This window comes from Eutrigla gurnardus (assembly GCF_963514095.1).
Source record: "Eutrigla gurnardus genome assembly, chromosome: 20".
NCBI classification, from domain to species: Eukaryota; Metazoa; Chordata; class Actinopteri; order Perciformes; family Triglidae; genus Eutrigla; species Eutrigla gurnardus.
In genome coordinates this window covers 17,460,790-17,480,696 of record NC_139931.1, presented here as the reverse complement: position 1 = coordinate 17,480,696, position 19,907 = coordinate 17,460,790, and the positions used below count along the sequence as shown (strand labels likewise).

At 43.7% G+C, this 19,907-nt stretch overlaps 1 protein-coding gene across 2 annotated transcripts; it reads left to right on the top strand.

The window, feature by feature from the left end:
• Nucleotides 1-647: 647 nt before the first annotated feature.
• On the top strand, nucleotides 648-18,309 carry carhsp1 (calcium regulated heat stable protein 1). Of its 2 annotated transcripts, XM_084038028.1 has the most exons (6): nucleotides 648-816; nucleotides 11,686-11,736; nucleotides 14,810-14,966; nucleotides 16,142-16,250; nucleotides 17,363-17,485; nucleotides 17,570-18,309. In XM_084038028.1, exons 3-6 carry the CDS (start codon nucleotides 14,882-14,884, stop codon nucleotides 17,730-17,732), a joined length of 480 nt encoding a protein of 159 aa, XP_083894154.1. In that variant the 5' UTR covers nucleotides 648-816; nucleotides 11,686-11,736; nucleotides 14,810-14,881; the 3' UTR covers nucleotides 17,733-18,309. The 2 variants fall into 2 exon arrangements, with proteins under 2 accessions (XP_083894154.1, XP_083894155.1); XM_084038029.1 differs by lacking the exon at nucleotides 11,686-11,736.
• Nucleotides 18,310-19,907: the final 1,598 nt, after the last annotated feature.

Below are 19,907 nucleotides of genomic sequence, written 5' to 3'. Positions count from 1 at the left end.
TAGACCATAAAATAGGTACCTAAATACCGTTAGCTACCAAGGCAATTAGGTACTCAGATGACTTCAACACACAGCTGTAAACTTTACCTTAAATTATGAAGCAAACTTTGTGAACAGCTTCATACCAGAAGCCAGATGGATCCAGATCTCTCGCTCCTCTGAATCCAAATATGGTCACTTCCTCCATCCATCCATCCATCCATCCATTGTCTACCGCTTATCCTGTATTCAGGTTCATTTCCCAGACACCGACGGCCAAAATCTAAAATGGTGACGGCCAAAATAACAAACTAAATCAATCAATCTATCTATCTATCTATCTATCTATCTATCTATCTATCTATCTATCTATCTATCTATCTATCTATCTATCTATCTATCTATCTATCTATCTATCTATCTATCTATCTATCTATCTGTAGTTGTGTGCCTCTCTTGCATTCCCATTACAATAAGAGTCACAGAGCTAAGCCTCTAAAATAATACCTCAGAAGGTTGTTTAATTGGAAGCTTTGCGGGTTGTTGTTGTTGTTGTTGTTTTAATTACGGTACTCGTGTTTTTGAGGGCGCACTGTAGCATCCATTACGGTAAAGAGCCCACAGGTGACGTTGCTATGAAACCAACTACGCCCACTCAGAAACGAGAGAGAGAGAGGGGTAGACTGGGACGTTGAACCTCATAGACCCGTCGAGTCTTTCGCGGCGGAGGAACACAGGACAACTAAACTCCACTCAAAGGCTTGTCTCTGCGTTGTTGTTGGACGCGTTTTCTTCGGCTCACAACAGCCTCCGGGGAAGTTTTTGGAGGGAAACGAGGTGAGTGATGCACTCAAGACACTCAAACTGACAATTTGATCCCCGTGAACGCCACACGGGTAAGTCCCGCAGCAGTTAGCGTTAGCCAAGTTAATTTGTTATCAGAAGCTAGCTGTCAAGTTTTACGATAAAGCTTTCATAAAGAAATACTTTAGTTTATATAACGTGTTTTTTTGGAAATTGGGGTTGCTGTCGAGGTTGCCACTTGCTTTTTTCGTTCCAACTTTTTTTTAGTGGCGTTCAAGTCCACTGATTTCCATACTCTTCTCTTTCCATTACGGATACACGGTTACACAGATACATTCCTGGCATTTACTTTGGAGGTGAGGGCAAACAAGCTAGCAATGGGACACCGGCCAACAACAGAAAGTGTGTGTGCTCGCGCCCGTGAGCGTGCTGGATGAGTTCTGTGGGGGCTTTAGAGATGGAGGATGTTGCCAGCTTCTATCAGCAGCTCATTATACGGAGTGTGCGTGTGAGCGTGCGTTAACCACACACAGGTAGAGGCAAAGCCCTTGTTTTTAGCTCCGACCTGTTTTTAGTTGAAACAAAAAACATTCGCTGATGTGCTGGGTAAGGGATGTTTGTGAGTTTCGTTATTTTTGTGTCTGATAATAACATTTTTAAAAAAGTCCCAGATTACGAGTGAAAAATACTGCGTTGCGTCATCATCATCATATGACACAGTTTGTCAGGATGTGGTTGTCCTCACAAGTCTGAATCAGGCGGCAACATCTGGTTCTGAAAAGGGAAGCCTTCTGTCAACCATCCTCTAATTGTAAAAAGAAGTCTGATTGTATAGAAGTCTATGAGAAAATGAGCCTACTTCTCACTTGATTTATTATCTCAAAAACATTGTAAACATGAGTTTATGGTCTCAACCTCTAGTTTCAAGTCTTCTTCAATCCAGCATGATGTTCATTTAGTAAATAATGTTTAATTTAGAGTCGGATAGACCATAAAGCAGTGTATGCTTTAGGGCGGGGCTACCTTGTGATTGACAGGTCGCTACCACGCTACCAACACAATCAGATACTAAGATAACTTTAACACTTAGCTGTTAAGTTGACCTTGAAATATGAAGCTAACTTTGTCAACAGCTTCACACCAGAATCCAGATGGATCCAGATCCAGTAAGGTTGCAGCTCTGCCGCTTGTGTTCATCAGATCCACCCGTCGCTCCTCCACAGTCCAAATTCCTTCACTGGTTGCAAACATTCCTATGCCGTTGTCCACAAACCAATGGGTCACGTCACCATGACTACGTCCACTTATTGTTCAGACCATAGACTGTATATCAGGCTTGTTGTTATTACATAGTTATACTGTACGTTTTGTTCAGGAGCTGACTTCAACGCTTCTTTTACAAATGGAGTCAAATCTAAGGTTGCGCTCACATTTCTATTCCAGGCATTCAGTGGATATTTTGTCCGAGTACATGAGTTTGTAAATTAATGGTGGCGTTTTGGTAACATAAATTATTTTTTAACCATTTGGAATGGCAATCGCATCACCTTGGCATGAATAGAACAGCATTTGTGGCATGTTTACTATTGACTAATCCTGGTAGTATTTTGTCAGTAAGGAAACTAAATATTAATTAAAGTAATTTCCAGAGTATCTATCTTCCGTATCATGATGTATTTCTGAGAGAAACAGGACAGGAGGCGGGACTAGTTCACGGTGGGAGTAATTTGAAAGTTGAAAAGCTCACCATTTTCTTGAGCTCTGTGTGGCTAAAAGTTTCAGATTGATTGATGGATGGATGTCATGATATTATTGGTTGAAATTAGTTGGTACTAGCTGATGTAAACACGTACATATTTTGTTTTCCAGGAGGAAAAAACACATTTGATTTAGAAATAAAAATATAAGTTATTTATTTCGTTTTCGTGTCAGTAGTTTCAAACATCATTGTCTTCTCCTGACCAGCTGTTTGAGTTTAAATAACACTTGAATGCACACACCACTGCACTGGCCTTCCATCTTGACAAGCTAAACCGTAATGTGAGTAAACGTATATCGTATATCGAGGTCTTGGTATCATAACGAGGCCAAAGGTGCATAATCTGCAAAGCGGCGTCCTCGTGTATTTGTGCACTCCATCAATAATGCTTCTTGTCCACTGTGCTGTTGTCCACTTTAAAGGCTCACTTAGTGCTGTTTTTTACGTTTTTTACAGCCGCCAAGTCAGGGGCTCCTTGTGAAGGCCTTGCATGTTATTGTGCAATATGATCTGCTGTAATATTCCCCCGTGGGCAAGAAAGCAGTGATAATGAGAGAGGTGGGCGGGAGATAGTAGATGGAGGTTTGAGCATAAACAAGTGAACAGGGAGGCCGGGAGGTTTAATAATGCAGAGGAAGAACCAGAAAAGTAAATTCTCAAGTGTGAATGCTGCTTTTGGGTGCCGGTCAACACGAGAGCATGTGCAGCAGCTTGTTGGAGATCCTCTCACATTCAGGCTCCGGCAGCCAAACGTGCTCGTCCAAAGCTTCAGCAGTGGCGTTGAATGAAAGAGCACACATTTCCCTCCATGTTAACCTGAGACGAAGAGTGAAAACTGTAGGAATGAAAGCAAGTTAGGTCTTCGTAATGGGGTTGAGGTCAGGGCTCTCTCCAGGTCAGTCAAGTTCTTACACAGCATAGGCATCTTCTTCATGGACCTGACGTTGTGCTCATGTCGAAACAGGAAAGCGCCCTCATCCAGCTGGATGTCTGGAGAGAAAATATGTCGCAGGATGATAAAATGCGATAAAATTGAGTGATTCATGTTGTTGTGGCCGTAAACCGCACAAGCTGTGTGTGTGTGTGTGTGTGTGTGTGTGTGTGTGTGTGTGTGTGTGTGTGTGCGCGTGTGTGTGTGTGCGTGTGTGTCTTACCTGCTGCTTGCCTCCAGGGTGAATATTCCACTGAGTCACGTTGAAATATGACTGGAATGGTTTCAGGTGGCATTTTCCTTCAGCTTACTTCCACATCAAGCAAGCGTGTATTTTGGGAAACATGTGTGTGAAACCAGGTTGTGCTTTGTTAAACCCCAGTTATAAAGTGATAATCCTCAGACTTTGCGTGTGAAGAAATAGCCGCTATGGAGATGGGCTTGAGCAGCAACTTTGTGCACACTCTGGGTTCGCACATGAAACGTCAACCATCTTGGTTGACTCCACTCTGCCTTAGTTTCCATGCACACGAGTGACCGGCTTATGGAAATCCCAACAGGAAATCGGAGGCTGGGTATGCAGCCGGCCAGTAATCAGATTTCTCCATGCCTTAGCTTTTAGCCATCCGCTTGTAGGCGTGATATATGATGTAGACTAAACAGTTTTATTTTGTGTCTTATGTCCCAGCATTTGTACTGATTATGCAGTGAGAGAATGAAATGTGATGAAAGAGCAAACGGTTTGTGAAAATGTGTATGAAGTCCCAGTTAAATGAGAAATCAATATTCCTAGTTTTAATCTTATGTTTAATGTTTCTTTTTATATGCTAAATATACACTATATTGCCAAAAGTATTCGCTCACCTGCCTTGACTCGCATATGAATTTATGTGACATCCCATTCTTAATCCATAGGGTTTAATATGACGTCGGTCCACCCTGTGCAGCTATAACAGCTTCAACTCTTCTGGAAGGCTTTCCACAAGGTTTAGGAGTGTGTTTATGGGACTTTTTGACCATTCTTCCAGAAGTGTATTTGTGAGGTCACACACTGATGTTGGATGGGAAGGCCTGGCTCTCAGTCTCCACTCTAATTCATCCCAAAGGTCTCTATCGGGTTGAGGTCAGGACTCTGTGCAGGCCAGTCAAGTTCATCCACACCAAACTCTCTCCTCCATGTCTTTATGGACCTTGCTTTGTGCACTGGTGCACAGTCATGTTGGAACAGGAAGGGGCTGTCCCCAAACTGGTCCAAAAAGTTGGGAGCATGGAATTGTCCAACATCTCTTGGTATGCTGAAGCATTCAGAGTTCCTTTCACTGGAACTAAGGGGCCAAGCCATGGAAACCCATTCCATGAAGCTCTCTACGCTGTTCTTGAGCTAATCTGAAGGCCACATGAAGTTTGGAGGTCTGTAGTGATGACTCTGAAGGAAGTTGGTGACCTCTGTGCACTATGTGCCTCAGCATCCGCCGACCCCGCTCCGTCATTTTACGTGGTCTACCACTTCTTGGCTGAGTTGCTGTCGTTCTTGTTCTAATCCCACTGACAGTTGACTGTGGAATATTTAGGAGTGAGGACATTCCACGACTGGACTTGTTGCACAGGTGGCATCCTATCACAGTACCAGGATATATATATCTATATATATATACACATCCTATCACAGTACCACGCTGGAATTCACTGAGCTCCTGAGAGCGACCCATTCTTTCACACATGTTTGTAGAAACAGTCTGCATGCCTAGGTGCTGCTTTTATACACCTGTGGCCACGGAAGTGATTGGAACACCTGATTTCAATTATGTGGCTGGGTGAGTGAATACTTTTGGCAATATAGTGTATGTTAAAAAAAAATCATCATCAGAGTATTTTTTACATCAAATTGGTGTCTTTTCTGGAAACAGGTTACAAATGTTTGAGGACTCATCCTGCACTCGCATGAGGACACATGTGGTGAATGGTGGTACTACACAAGACAGGGCAGCACACACACTGTGGGGTTTCATTGTAATATGGATTGTATGGGGATCGCTGTATTTGTCACATGACGTGCTCGATAAGCGACATGGTATAAAATGCGAGGGGAGGTGGATGTGTCAAACAAACACAGGAGTTAAAGTATGTAAGTTGGAGTAAGTGAAGGGTTTTTAACTTTCGTCTTCCTTTCATGTCCAAAACATCACTTTTAACAATGTGTGTGTAAGGTTTCTGGGGTAACACTCGCTGGCGTCAGGGCACCATGGTAACTGTTCATTGAGCATGTGGTATGAATCCACCTGCAGAGATAGAAACCAGAACCCAGACTGTTTCAAGCATTAAAAGAAACACACTTCCTGTCAGTTTGCAACTGATCTTATCCCAACTGGGTTTATGAGGGTGAAATCTTTGGAACCAACAGGGTTGATGTACTGAAACTCTTAAGCTGCTATAAGAAACCTGACCCAGCGTGTCAAGTCTTATTTATGTCCTTGACATTTCATCACAATCCCTTTCCTTGCTGGTCGAATTGCTGCTTGTGTCTTGGTCCTTCGCTTTGAGTCCGTCACCCCATCAGCACAGCGAGGCTGGAACAGGTCACCGTGGCCCAGACTTCACATGAGTCCATCCACCAGAAAAAGCAACAATTTCACAACGGCAGGAAATTCACTGGCAGGTTTGTTTGGGAATTTTGAAATTGAGTAAAGCAAGTTTTGAAAGTTGAAAGGTTATAATGACTTGACTGTTTTAACTCCTCCGTATGTAAGAAATGACTGTAAATAGTGCTCATCTGAATTCAGGGTTCTGTTGGGAACATTAGTGTGTCGCCTCCTTTCAGTGCAGCTTCTGCTATTTCGTGCTGAATTCTGGTGAATGGTTTTAACTGAAGTTGATGTGGCAGTTTATGGGGGAAATGGATTGGCTAAAACTTTAATTTCAACGCTTCACAGATTAACAGCAGTAAAATTTGATGAGAAAGCAGTGTATCGGTAATTTTCAGGTTAGTGGTCTCATTGCAGCTATAGAGCTTTGCTGCATAGTCTGTTTGTCTGATGGAGGGGGCACAGCTCATCACAGCCTCAGTTTCACTATCTAATATGGTGTGATGCCATCCTTTCAATAGCAGAGTGATATCTATCACAGACAAACCCAAACCTCTTCCATGCGGTTCATTTATCAAACTGAATTTAATGACTCTCATAAGCAAAACCCCACAAGCAAAGAGGAAAGAATAATGGACAGTAGAAAAAAAGGTTGTGGAAATGATTTTTTTTCACTATGAATGTCTAATTGTTTTACATGCACTACTGCTGTAATAGATTCGTAAATACATAATGACAACAATTTGTAAAAAGTCTGAAGTCATGATTTGTTAGGTCGACAAGCAAACACTTGCTTAGTTTTTGAATGGAGTTTGGATGAATCGGAGCTAGGCTATGCTAGCTGCTCCATCAACACTTAAAAATAACGTCATGTAGACAGCGACCTTGTTGTGTTTTGGGCCTTTTTGCCTTTATTAAGACGGGACAGAGGGGGAGGGGGGGACAACACACAGATAGACAGAACATGCTAATCAACAGCTTTAAAAAAGTTTGATCAGAGGACATGCTGTGACTCCTCACCTACTCTCCACTGAAAGCAGCCATATATGAATAAATCATCCCTTCAAATGAACTACTTCTTTTGATTTTTATTTATGAAATGGATCATCCTCATCCATAGAATTTGAACACACAGATTGAGCACTTAAAGACTCTTGTTTTCTTTTCAATAACCTTATATATTCATAATAAATAAGCCAGGTTTAACGTTAAAGATTGGGTTTTTCAATCGGTCTGTTTGGACTCCCGTTATTAGAGCTATAAGAAAAAGACACTTTACAGCAGTGGTTTTCAAGCTGGGGGGGTCTAGCGAGTAGGGCCCTATGATTTCCTCAAAAAACATGGACCAAAAAAAGATATCAACGAAAAACACGGAATTTGAGAAAATATAAAACAGAATCTGCAAAATGAAAACTGATTTCATAGAGTGGGGGGGCGGGGGAGGGCTGATCTCGTGCCCTCAGGTATCTTCATGAGCAGGTAATTGTAAAGACGCCGATGACTCAACTCTTACATAGAATCCCATTTGCAGTATCTGTGGATGGACGTGACGCCAGCGCTCCTCGTGTGAACGCGGAGGAGGCTGCTGAGCATCGCCGTGTGTACGTGTGGACCGCATGAATGTGTGCGTGCTTGATGTATGGGACGGACGCTGCATTGACGCACTTCGGAGGGTGAGTCATCACATTGAAGGATCAGGACCATTGCGTTGATGCTCAACACCGACTGCGTGGTGCGTCCTACGCAGCCTCTCTCATTACTAGTGTCCGTAATTAATCCTCAATAAACCTGCCCGGAGCTGTGAACAAACCGGGCCACACATTTTTTTTTTTTTTTTTGCAACCACTTATCTCAAACCACAATGGCTACAGAAGCTCTTTCTTGGTTTCCGAAAATGTGAAATGCCCATTCACTATTTTCTGATATTTTATGGATCAAACGGTTGTTTTGTTTATTGGTCAGATTAGCCGATGATGATCATATTTTTTGTACTGCAATGTGTTTTAAATTGGTGGAATGCCCCTTAAGCTTTGAAATACCGGGATTTGCATTCATATTTGTGATATTTTAGCAGCTGTGATGTCGTTTCTTTAATACCTGAGACTTTAAAGTGACCAAAAATGTTACAGTTTACTCTCATGAAATGAAACCACCCTGTGAAAGCGTTAACGTTGAAAAATCAAACCACGCTGAAATAGTGACCTGTCAATCACACTAAATCATCCCCTACTTTCTGGTCTGTTGGACTCTAAATGGACGAGAAGAAGAGACTGAGACCATAAACGCATGTTTACAATATTTACTGAGATAATAAATCAAGAGACAAGTAGGATTATTTTCTCATAGACTTACAAGCAATCAGACTTCTTTTGACCAGAGGAGTCGCCCCCTGATGGCCAGCAGAGAGAATGCAAGGAGAAGCGGGATAGTTAAAATAAGCTAACCTAACCGACTGCTGACAGAGTGTGGCATCTATCTTCTCATCCAGCTCTTCAGATACCAAATGACCAGACACCTGAATGTGTTCGCCTTAAATGTCCATAGGCAGACCTTACGGTAAAATAACGTAGCATGAAGTTTCGTAACGTTGGAGACGGTCGCCGCCCACAGAAAAAAAAATCCACTCCGGTACAAAGCTCCTCCAACATATAATTACAGCAGACCCTCCTCCCGCTGTCTCTTAAACCTGTGTTAGTTCACTTTCCTTGCGTTTCTTTGTGTCAGCTCGTCCCTGCTGACATTGCATCTCCTTTCTGTTTCCCCCCCGGGGACGAACAAGGAACTGAGTGAACGTGTGAGGGAGGACGGAGAATCGAAAACGCCGGAGGAAATGACAGAGATTCCTCACACGGTCGTCCTGTCCAACTTACTTTTGTTTGTTTTTTCTCAACACTTTAACTTCCAGTGTGTTGTCTCATCATTTTAAAAGTATTATGGTTTTATTGTTTACATTCTATTTTCTCCAAATGGCAGTTTATAATGTGAACAACCTCATTGTGAATGATAAGAGCTGTTAGCTCATAACTGAACTGACATGTTGGCAACATCTAAAAGAAATGAAATAAACTCTCCCCCCCAACCCACCAAATTCTGTTCTCAAATCTACTGTTTCTTTAAATATTCAGGTTCAAGGTTTTTCGATACCTTGTCAGACCGACATAACCGTGCCGTATGCCTGATCTTACATTGTTATTCTGCCGTTTTATATTTTCTGTTTTCTTAATAAGTGAGGAAAAGGACTTAAACTTACATTGCAGACTTTTGTCACTGGGACATACAGGGATTAAATGAACCTTTGAAAATGTATTTGTTTTTAAAGAAGATGATTATAAACAGTATTGAGATATAAATCAGACAATTTTATTTATTTGGGGGAAAATGAATTGTTAAATGTTTCTAAATTAATCTTTGGAATACATTTTTAATTAGCCAGTAGGTGAATGGACTAATCAGAGAAATGATTGTGTCTTTGTTGTGTCTGTTTGTCTGTCCCTGGTCCAGCAGTGAGCTCTCAGCCGGATGGGAGGGGACAGGACTTCCTGTCACCAGGTCAAAGATTTCAACAAAGACCAACAGAACAGCTCAAACTTCCACAACCACAAAACGTGGACAAAACAAATGAGCAGAGATATAGAAATATCAAGTCATAACAACTATGCAAAAATGCAACAGTCATAAAAACACAGATAATAATCGAGAGGGTGCTCGTTTTCAATCGATGCTCTCACTCAGCAGAGCAGCCTCGGCCAGGTGTTGGCCAAGAGTCCAGTTTTTATTGGAGAGTGAACGCTTACTCAGCAGAGGCTCAACACGGCTCGGATACGTCTGAAAACAAGCTTAAAGGGCAACTTCAGTGAGGTTGAATTCTTCGTGTTGCACAGTATGTCGAATCTAGAAATGTACTGCTTTAAAAACGGCATAACAATACTCCATTTGATTAGTACTGGTACTTTCAGAATGAAAGTGTTTCATCAGGGCTATTTCCTATGAGTTGTGTCCGTGTGTGACAGCAGTGTGGCATCGAGATAGGATCCCGCAGGAGTGGGCGGTTTGAATCTTACTGCAGGTGGGAGCGAGCGGTCCAGAAATAAACCCTGGGTTACCTGGAATTACCAAAAGGATGGAGCCAACAAAAGAGGTTGAACAGATGCTTGAACCGTCGTCGTCATCGTGTCTAACCAAAACTCGCTTGAGAAGAAGTCTGAAATCTAAAAAATGAAATGAAAAAATACCTCAGTTACCCTTTAATATTCATTAAGGCGAATGTGGGGGTTCATGATGGAAATGTTCTACTTTTTATTAGATCGTAAATACTACACGCAACTGTGCGTCAGATGGTCTGTGTTTAGTACAGAAGCAAAAAGCTTCCATGAATGATACAATGTAGCGACACATACGATTACTGATGTAGAATTGTCACGGCCTATCCCTTTACAAATGAGATCCCTTCTCTGTGAATGCAGCTATAGATGAATGGATCCGGTCCCGTAGAGAGTGCCAGACTGAAACTCTACACCAGTGAATGGATTTGTGAAATGTATGATCCTGCCAGAGACTGTGGTCATATAGTATAATGGCTTCATCACATGGGGTGTGTGTGTGTGTGTGTGTGTGTGTGTGTGTGTGTGTGTGTGTGTGTGTGTGTGTGTGTGTGTGTGTGTGTGTGTGTGTGTGTGTGTGTGTGTGTGTGTGTGTGTGTGTGTGTGTGTGTGTGTGTGTGTGTGTGTGTGTGTCTACTGGACTGGTATTTGCCGTATCAGCAGGGTCCCTGGTCATGGAAAATTCCATAGGAAAGGTCTAGTCGTGTGTGTGTGTGGTTGCCAAAGTTCGAGATAAAGTCTCAATACCCTTATTTTAACCTGTGCTACGACATTTTTTTTAGCATTGTATCGCCCGTCATCTGACTGATTATTGATAACAAGCTTAATATTTTAGAAGTTGGGGTGGTTTTTCATTTGGTGAACTTGGGTGTGGATACTCGCTAGTTTTGACCACCACTTCGGTCCCGACTGAAATATTGCGCTCTCTGTGAGCATGTTTTATTATCAAAGATATATCACATATAATATGAGTACTATTATATCAAAATAAAAGATCTGGGTAGAAGCAGCAATCCCAGAGGCGATGGACCAGTTCTGAATAAATTACTCAAAAATGAAATACAACTTTGGGTTATGTCATTCTGACGTTGAAGCTGAACACTGAGAGCTTTGTGGTGGCAACTTGTTTGTTTTCCCAAGAAGAAAAGTCGACCGCGGCTCTTACGTCAACAGAGAAATTGTGGTTTGAACTCCTCACAGATTAGTGTGTTGGTAATAGTTCTTAGTTGTAGGTGGCAACTTCAACACACACACACACACACAGGCCTGTTATCATGTCTGACCTCCTTTTTCAGCCTCTCCTTATCTCCCATGCTCCTTTAGCTCTTCCTGTTTTGCACCTCTAAAGACTCATCCACCATAAACGTTCATGATGGTGGTCATCATTTTACGCTTTTAACGGCAACCTCCTTTCATCACACTCTCTCTGTAATAACGTCGTCATGTCTTCCTCCGTTTTAGCAGCGATGAGGCTGCAGGAGATGGCCTGCTACAAAAGTCACCTCACCCGGTTTTTCTTATCACTTCCAGACTTGTTCGTGTTCGGCCCAACCGACGCCGACTCGTGTGACATCGCTTGAGGCAAGTTATCGCATCATGCAACACCCCTTTTATGTTGTTCTACACGTGGCTTGACAGTTGCCAAGACCTGAGTTCCCCTTTAACGTCAGCATGTTCACATTATCACTGTCTGAATGTTGTACACTTGGTTACTTACAGAAGAATTAAAGAGAGAGATCCGTCTTTTGGCCAGCTGTAATAGCGAACACAATGTCCTCCTTCATACAGCGCCGCTTCTTTCCATGCCTTTTTGAATGATTTGAATATCATGTTTTATCTAGATCTCTTCGGTTATTTCAAATAATAACAATCGTGTTCAAGTTGATTAACATCCCCCATTTAGCTTGAGGGCTGATTTGCCACTGTGTGAATGAATGATTAAAAAGTGTGTACGTGAGTGTGTATGTATGTGAGAGTGTGTGTGAGAGTGTGTGTGTGTGTGTGTGGCTGCTTTCCTCCAGCAGGAAGCATGCCGTCCAGAGAGGCTGTGATTACATTAACCTCGTCTATTGGGTTAAGATGGATCAGACACTCTGCTCTGTGCTTTGAAACTGCAACACTTGTTCAGCCTCTTGCTGCCGACGTTTGTAGCCAACCGTGTGAATCCTGAGCAAACCTTCCTATAACCGTGTAATAAACCGCCAGAGACGAGACCCGCGGAGGATTAACACCCATCGGTGAATCTGGGAAGAGGCCGTCGGCATCTGTAAGCATGACGCCGATCATCAGCCATCTCGATCAGTGCTATGTCTCCGCCTGTCGTTGCTGTTATTCATCCTTGTCCAACACGGAAATCAGATTCCACAGAGCGAAATGATCAGAGTCTTGATCTGCCTTCGTTCCATCTGATCCGTGCTGATTGGGCCTGACTGAATGCTCAATCTGGTTTCTGTCCGTCACCTGACAGCCACAGGAAGGACATTTTAGGACAAACTTGTAAAACTTGTAAAACTAGTAAAACATCTTTCCTCATAATCTTTACTGCTGTTAAACAATGATCAGAAAACAAGCTAATTGTCTGTGCTCCGTAGACTCTCATCTAACCGTTTCAGATTTTTGTTCACTTTCCGGTTGGTTTTGTGGATGTCGAGCTATCCTTCCATCGTCTACCGCTTTATCCTGTAATCAGGGTCTTGGGGGCGCTGGAACCGATCCCAGCTGTCATTGGGTCACCTGGACAGGTAACCAGTCTATCACAGGGAGACATGTAGAGACAGACAGGTAACCAGTCTATCACAGGGCCGACATGTAGAGACAGACAGGTAACCAGTCTATCACAGGGAGACATGTAGAGACAGACAGGTAACCAGTCTATCACAGGGAGACATGTAGAGACAGACAGGTAACCAGTCTATCACAGGGCTGACATGTAGAGACAGACAGGTAACCAGTCTATCACAGGGCTGACATGTAGAGACAGACAGGTAACCAGTCTATCACAGGGAGACATGTAGAGACAGACAGGTAACCAGTCTATCACAGGGCTGACATGTAGAGACAGACAGGTAACCAGTCTATCACAGGGCTGACATGTAGAGACAGACAGGTAACCAGTCTATCACAGGGCTGACATGTAGAGACAGACAGGTAACCCGTCTATCACAGGGCTGACATGTAGAGACAGACAGGTAACCAGTCTATCACAGGGAGACATGTAGAGACAGACAGGTAACCAGTCTATCACAGGGAGACATGTAGAGACAGACAGGTAACCAGTCTATCACAGGGAGACATGTAGAGACAGACAGGTAACCAGTCTATCACAGGGCTGACATGTAGAGACAGACAGGTAACCAGTCTATCACAGGGAGACATGTAGAGACAGACAGGAGGAAGCCGGAGAACCCAGAGAGAACCCACGCTAACACGGGGAGAACATGCAAACTCCACACAGAAGGTATCGAACTCTGGCTGTGAGGCGACGGTGCTACCCCACGACACCACCGTGCAGCTGGATGTCAAGCTAGTCGTGGTTAAACGGTAGTGATGCTCGTGGAGGGGTTGGATGGAGAAACAGAAAACGTGACGTTTTATGTAAAATGCCATGTTGAGTCGTTGAGAGACAATCCTCCCAATCTCATAGTATGCACCGTTACACTAGTATAATGATTTCATCATCTTAGTTTAAGCCTGTAAGCGTGCTAACATTTGCTAATTATGAGGCTGATGGGGAATGCTGTTAGTTTTGCACATATTAACAGAAATAAGGTGTCGACCCGATGGTGGACATAATGTCCACGACAGTTATTTCCTTTGGGTAATGACAGCATGTCCATATTTGTGTGTATTTCGGTATCTCGACCATAGAGGTCTATATTTAAAAAACAGTGAGGTCTGTTGAATTTTTTTATTATTATTGCCCAAAGGAAATAAAAAATGCAAATTTTAAATTTTCCCATTGCTTTTTTCTTGGTGCGCTGTAAAACAGGATGGGGTATAATCTCAAAGGGTCTTTACATTTCAGCTTGACTTTATCTTCGTTTTTAATTATGATTTAAGCTTTACAGTCATATAGTCTTGAAACCTGTGTCATGGAAATATTGATGTGAGTCCAGTAGCACACAAACCTGCTCCTGGTGCCTCTGTCATTGTTTGCCATGTTTTTCTCTTCTCTTTGAACAATAGAGCCAAATTTCAGTCATCGGAGGTTTTCTTTTCTGCCTTCCCCTAATTGGTCGGCATAGCTCATGTTGTAATGATCGGTGATGTCAGTCCCACGCCGTGGTGAATGAAGGGACTGTTCTTCTTGTGGCATCACCGGCCTGTCCTCAAACTGGTGTTGCCACGGTAACCAGTGGGTCACCAATTTGGTGTGTGTGAGAGACGATGCTCTCCTGAATCAGAACAGACATGTTTTTAAGTAATACTCTGTGATGTGTGTATACGTGTGTGTGTGTGTGTGTGTGTGTGTGTGTGTGTGTGTGTGTGTGTGTGTGTGTGTGTGTGTGTGTGTGTGTGTGTGTGTGTGTGTGTGTGTGTGTGTGTGTGTGTGTGTGTGTGTGTGTACACGTACATGTGTGTATACGTGTACGTGTGTGTACGCAGGCAAAACAAATGCTGACTACTAGCTCTACATATCTCCTCCTCTCCCCAGGTGTTCAACCTCCTCTGCTGTGCTCCCTATTGAGTGACGCCCCCCCCTCCTTCCTCCCCACCTTTTGACTCAATGTCATCTCAGGCCACGCCCATCCAGGGGTCAGTGACCCCTCCGTTAGCCTCTGCAGGATCCCCACGTTCTCCAGTGTCACCAGGTAAAAGCACTTTTTAAGTACTCCTGAGACTCTTGACTAAATGTACAGCGCTGTTGTGCACCCGGAGGAGTCGCCCCCTGATGGCCAGCAGAGAGAGTGCAAGTTTAAGGTATTTCAGCAGTGGAAATGGTACGATATATTCCGTGGACGGAGAGTCTCAGAAATTAAGATTTAGCGATTTATCGAAAAGCCTGCATTTTGAACTTGAGTGTGATATTTGACAGATATGGAAAGTTACCAAGGAAGGGAAGGAAGCACCTCAGGAAAGATGCAACCACTTTGCATTATGGGAAAGAATTCAGCACTTTTGGAGTTGATAATTGTGACTATGAGTCCGATGTCGGTGATCTTGCCGCTGCATCTGAAACTCCCACTTGTTGGTTGGGGAGATGGAGGGGGGGGCAGTTGCAGTTTGGTGTGAAGGAACAGCTGGCGCCACCTTGTGAGTCAGAATGGAAATGGCAACAGTCTGCAGTAGTTAATGATGCATCACTGTATATGAAACACTGTATTTTGATAGTAGCACATGCTTCATAGAGGTTAAAGTTTACTTAGTACATTAAGGCTTTACTCGTTGACCTTTTCCATCTACTCCACGACGATTCAGAAGGAAATATCACACTTGTTGCTCTGCTACATTTATTTAGTTACGTTTCAAAATACGATTTTACATCAAGAAGAATAAGAAGTAAAAAGAAATAGCAATAAGCTCATGAAATCCAACAAGCCAGGAGTGTCACGCCTTTGTGTCATGTGATCTCTCACAGCAGAGCGTTGTGTCGTCGGGGCTCTCCTCATACGTCAGATGTCCACAGCCGTGTTTCCATTCAGAAATATGGTGCATGCTTTTGAAGTATCTCTACTATCTCATTAGAAAAGCTGTGTGGAAATGGCAAAATTCAGATTTCTTCAAAAGAACAATTCAAACTCGCAGACAGTTAGATGACCAAAACCTCTGTCCACTTTGGTGGTTTGCAGCCATGCACAAAAAGCCTACCCTGTAGCGCCATCTTCTGACCAAACTGCACTGTAGCAGAGTTTATCCGCTCCCAACGAGTTGCTGTGTCTGATTCAGAGTTAAAACGAGCTTCAACTTGAGCATCGACAACAAGAGCTATACTACTTTGTGTGGCGTGCTGTTGGTCCCGTTGTAACAGTGTTTGTTGTGCCGTCAGATTCCCTGCGTCCTCCAGCCTGCAGGCACAGAGACCGCTCCCCGTCCCCCATGAGAGGCTACCTCATCCCCAGCCCTCTGCCCACACGCAGAACCAGGACCTGCTCAGCGTGAGTACATGCACTCTGTTCAACCATCACTATTAGTCTGTGTGATATTAGCTGCTACATTTCCATCGTACGAAGGGGATGTCTTGAATTCATTAGTTACTGGGGGAAACACAGATACAACATAGTGTTGCCGATATTGTACACAGACGCCAAGTATTGATGGTTTATTAGATTTCGGTTGAATTAATGCTGCAAATTGTACAAAGACAGAACTCTCTCCCCAGGTGCATTATTAAAACCATTCATGCCCTTTTAAAACAGCAATACACGGAAACTGTAACTGCTCCCCGCGTCTTAAACAAAAGTAGTAATAGAGACAGTTAAGTATTTTATTGCCTCACAGCTACAACCAATGAAGGCAGAGCTCTTTCAAAATAATTAATATAAAGAAAAGAATGAGTCCTTTGATCACTAAAAATGTCTTAAAGTTGGTGAAGCTCAAGTTAAGGAGTTGGAGAAGTTCAGGTCCTCGTGCGTGCATAAAGTTCTGCTACTTTTCCTACTTCTACTTCTACTACTACTAGAACTACTACCCAGGTAGAGTGCTTCCCTTATGCTAACAGTTGTTCTGTGGTGTGTCATACTTTTCATACCATTTTAAGTCAACGTTTTCCAGCAATCTGCTGTCCAAGTTGCTTGAAAGCCTCCTGTAGGACTGTATTATTTACATACACAGCTCATTAGCTCTCCCTGGTGGGGGAAACATGTAACTACACATCTAACACACGCTCACGATGAGGGTGAACAATGTGTCATTTGTCACATTGCTGGAAAAAGTCAAAAACCATTGATTTGTTGTTGATATTTGACAACAGGGCCATTCATTCACTTAATATCATTAAGCATCCCTGCACTCCCACTTGTTGCCATGGTAATCCTAACGTGGTCATTTCACCATCGCTGAAATCAAACAAATGTCGCTCAGCAAAGTCCAGACTCTTCTCTGTTCTGGTCCTCAGTGGTGGAACGAACTCCCGACTAATGTCAGGACAGCAGAGTCATTTGCCATCTTCCGAAAAAGGCTCAAGACTCACCTGTTCAGACTTCACCTCGACTCTACATAGCATGACCCACTAACACCAAAGTTCACTTCTTCCTCCCTCTTCCTCCAGGACGGCTCGTGCATCCGAGGGTCCAGCGTTTTCTGGCGTCTGCAAATGTTTCTCCCGCTCCAAAGGCCACGGCTTCATCACGCCGGCCGACGGGGGCAACGACATCTTCGTCCACATCTCTGAGTGAGTGTGTGAGGAGGAGCTGTGTCTGTGGATTTTTGCGCTTCAACCGTCTCCTAATCTTTCTCTCCTCTCTCTCTCCTCCAGCATCGAGGGCGAGTACGTGCCGGTGGAGGGCGACGAGGTGAGCTACAAGATCTGCTCCATCCCTCCTAAACACGAGAAGGTCCAGGCGGTGGAGGTGACCATCACCCACCTGAACCCGGGAACCAAGCACGAGACCTGGGCGGGCCGCGTCGTCAGCAGCTGAGCGCTGTCCCCTGGCCGGGGGGTGGGCGGGGTCAAAGAGGCCACGGCGGGTGGGGAGGGAGGGAGGGAAGGAGGGTTGAGAAAGTATGGGGTAACACTCCTGAGACCGCCGGGAGACAAAGAGACACGGCTGGTGTGTTGACTTGTAAAGGAGGATCATCTCATAGTTTACTGATGTTGACGTGTGGGAGGCGTCGTCTGCCCGACCTGAGGGATGAGCAACCACACTTTGGTTGGTTGAAAAGGAAAAAGAATAGATGTATATGATTACGGTGCTTCTTACTTTAGTTTTCTCGCTTAGATTTGTGGAGCCGCCGCGTTGACGTTCGATGGTGCGTTGTTTGAGCTCGCACTTCATTGCAGCTGCGCTTATCTGACTGGGAGAGAGCGGGAGCGCTGGCATGCAGTGTTCCACTGTCCAGCAGGGCGGCGTTATTTCCCAGATCTGCTCTGCTAGTGCCTACTTCTACCCAGAGAACTTAACAGCTGTGTTTGTACCGACTTATAGCAACCTGTCATCTGTATTTCATCACGTGTGGTTGGCTATTTGAGTGAATTAAAGCATTTTTCATCTGGTACATCTTGGAGGATTCTGAATTTTTTTAGTCAACGAGTACTACACACATTATCAGCATCATAATGGAAAAACACACAGATAAGCCCAGTAAACATACAATACATATTTGAATTCATTTTAATGTCATTGTCTTTCAAACCAGCGGGTAGCTAACACGACAGCACCTGGGGAGCAGTCTGGTGGTGAACCAGCGCATTTCTTTGCTTCCCTGAAATGTTTCTTGGCCGTATGTTTGACGCAGTGGAAGACTTCGGTCTGCTGCCCTCCTCTGTCCATGTTTGTTTACTACAGCTCGACAGCTCCGAGGTCATGTTCATCCATCATTTTCACCACAGAGGAATTAAAAAATGGAAAATTATGAGTATAGAAGTGATAATCAGTCAATAATTAGATGTTGAAAATATAATAATACATGGTGCAGGGTTACTGCATTACTATACAAATAATTAGCACATATAAAAAACACCATTGATGCTTCTAAAGATGAATCATAATCTAAATAGCAGTATTCCCTGCTAGCTTCAACAACAGACTCCAACTGGTCCAGACTTCTAACCCACACCAAAAACCTGGCACCACGTCACTCCAGTCCTAAAAGACTTCCTTTTCCCACCAGATAACTACACAATCCTGGTCTTCACCTACAAAGCCCTTATCCAACTGGCCTCAGACCTCCTCTCCCCCGACCAACCCTCTCGGTTCCACAGATCCACCTCAGAATCCCAGACTCTGGAAACCCCCCCCCAAGACATCACAGACCCTGAGTCCCATCCCGCCTCAAGACCCATTTCTTCTCCACGCTGTTGTTTGACCCATCACCTCTCCTTCCCATGACAAAGATCAACAATAAAGTGTTCTCAGAAAAGTGTGAGATTGGGAGACTGCAGATTGCATCCAACTGAATATCCCTCCGCTGGCCCCTCCCGTTTCCAAGTGTGTCGGAGAACCCACGGTGACCTTCAGGTAAGGCGGCCTCCCTGTGTGGATACAAGCAGCTCATTCTAAGGTAGAGAAAAGACAGACTCTTAGTGTCGGGTCATAAATATACAAATGAAAACACACTTTTGACTGTTGTATTCCAACACTGCTATATTATTGATCTTCTTGCTCCCCTACGTAGTAGTAGTAGTAGTAGTAGTGGTAGGAGTAGTAGTAGTAGTAGTAGTAGTTGTAGTAGTAGTAGTAGTAGTAGTAGTAGTAGTAGTAGTAGTAGTAGTAGTGGTGGTGGTAATGGTAGTATTGTGTAAATGTACATCGCTTCCACCTCATTTGGCCAGCAGAGGGCGCTAAACCTCCACGTCGTAACTGAAATGCTCCATTCACGGACCTGTTTTTTCTGCCAAACCGCTTGTAAAAGTCAGCCAGCCCACCACAAGAGGTAACCAGTGAGTTAATAAACCAGTGAGTTAAACCACTCAGTGAAACCAGTGAGTCATAATGAGAGGTGTAGTAGGTTTAATCGGCTGTTTCTCGCTGTTTGAAAATAACTTGATAGCAATAAAAGGCATCTGTACTCCGTGAGGTACGAATGTTAAAATGGTGTTGCATCTGCATCCACTGACAACTGTTTCTAATACACCTGATGGGGGAGAGGGGGGA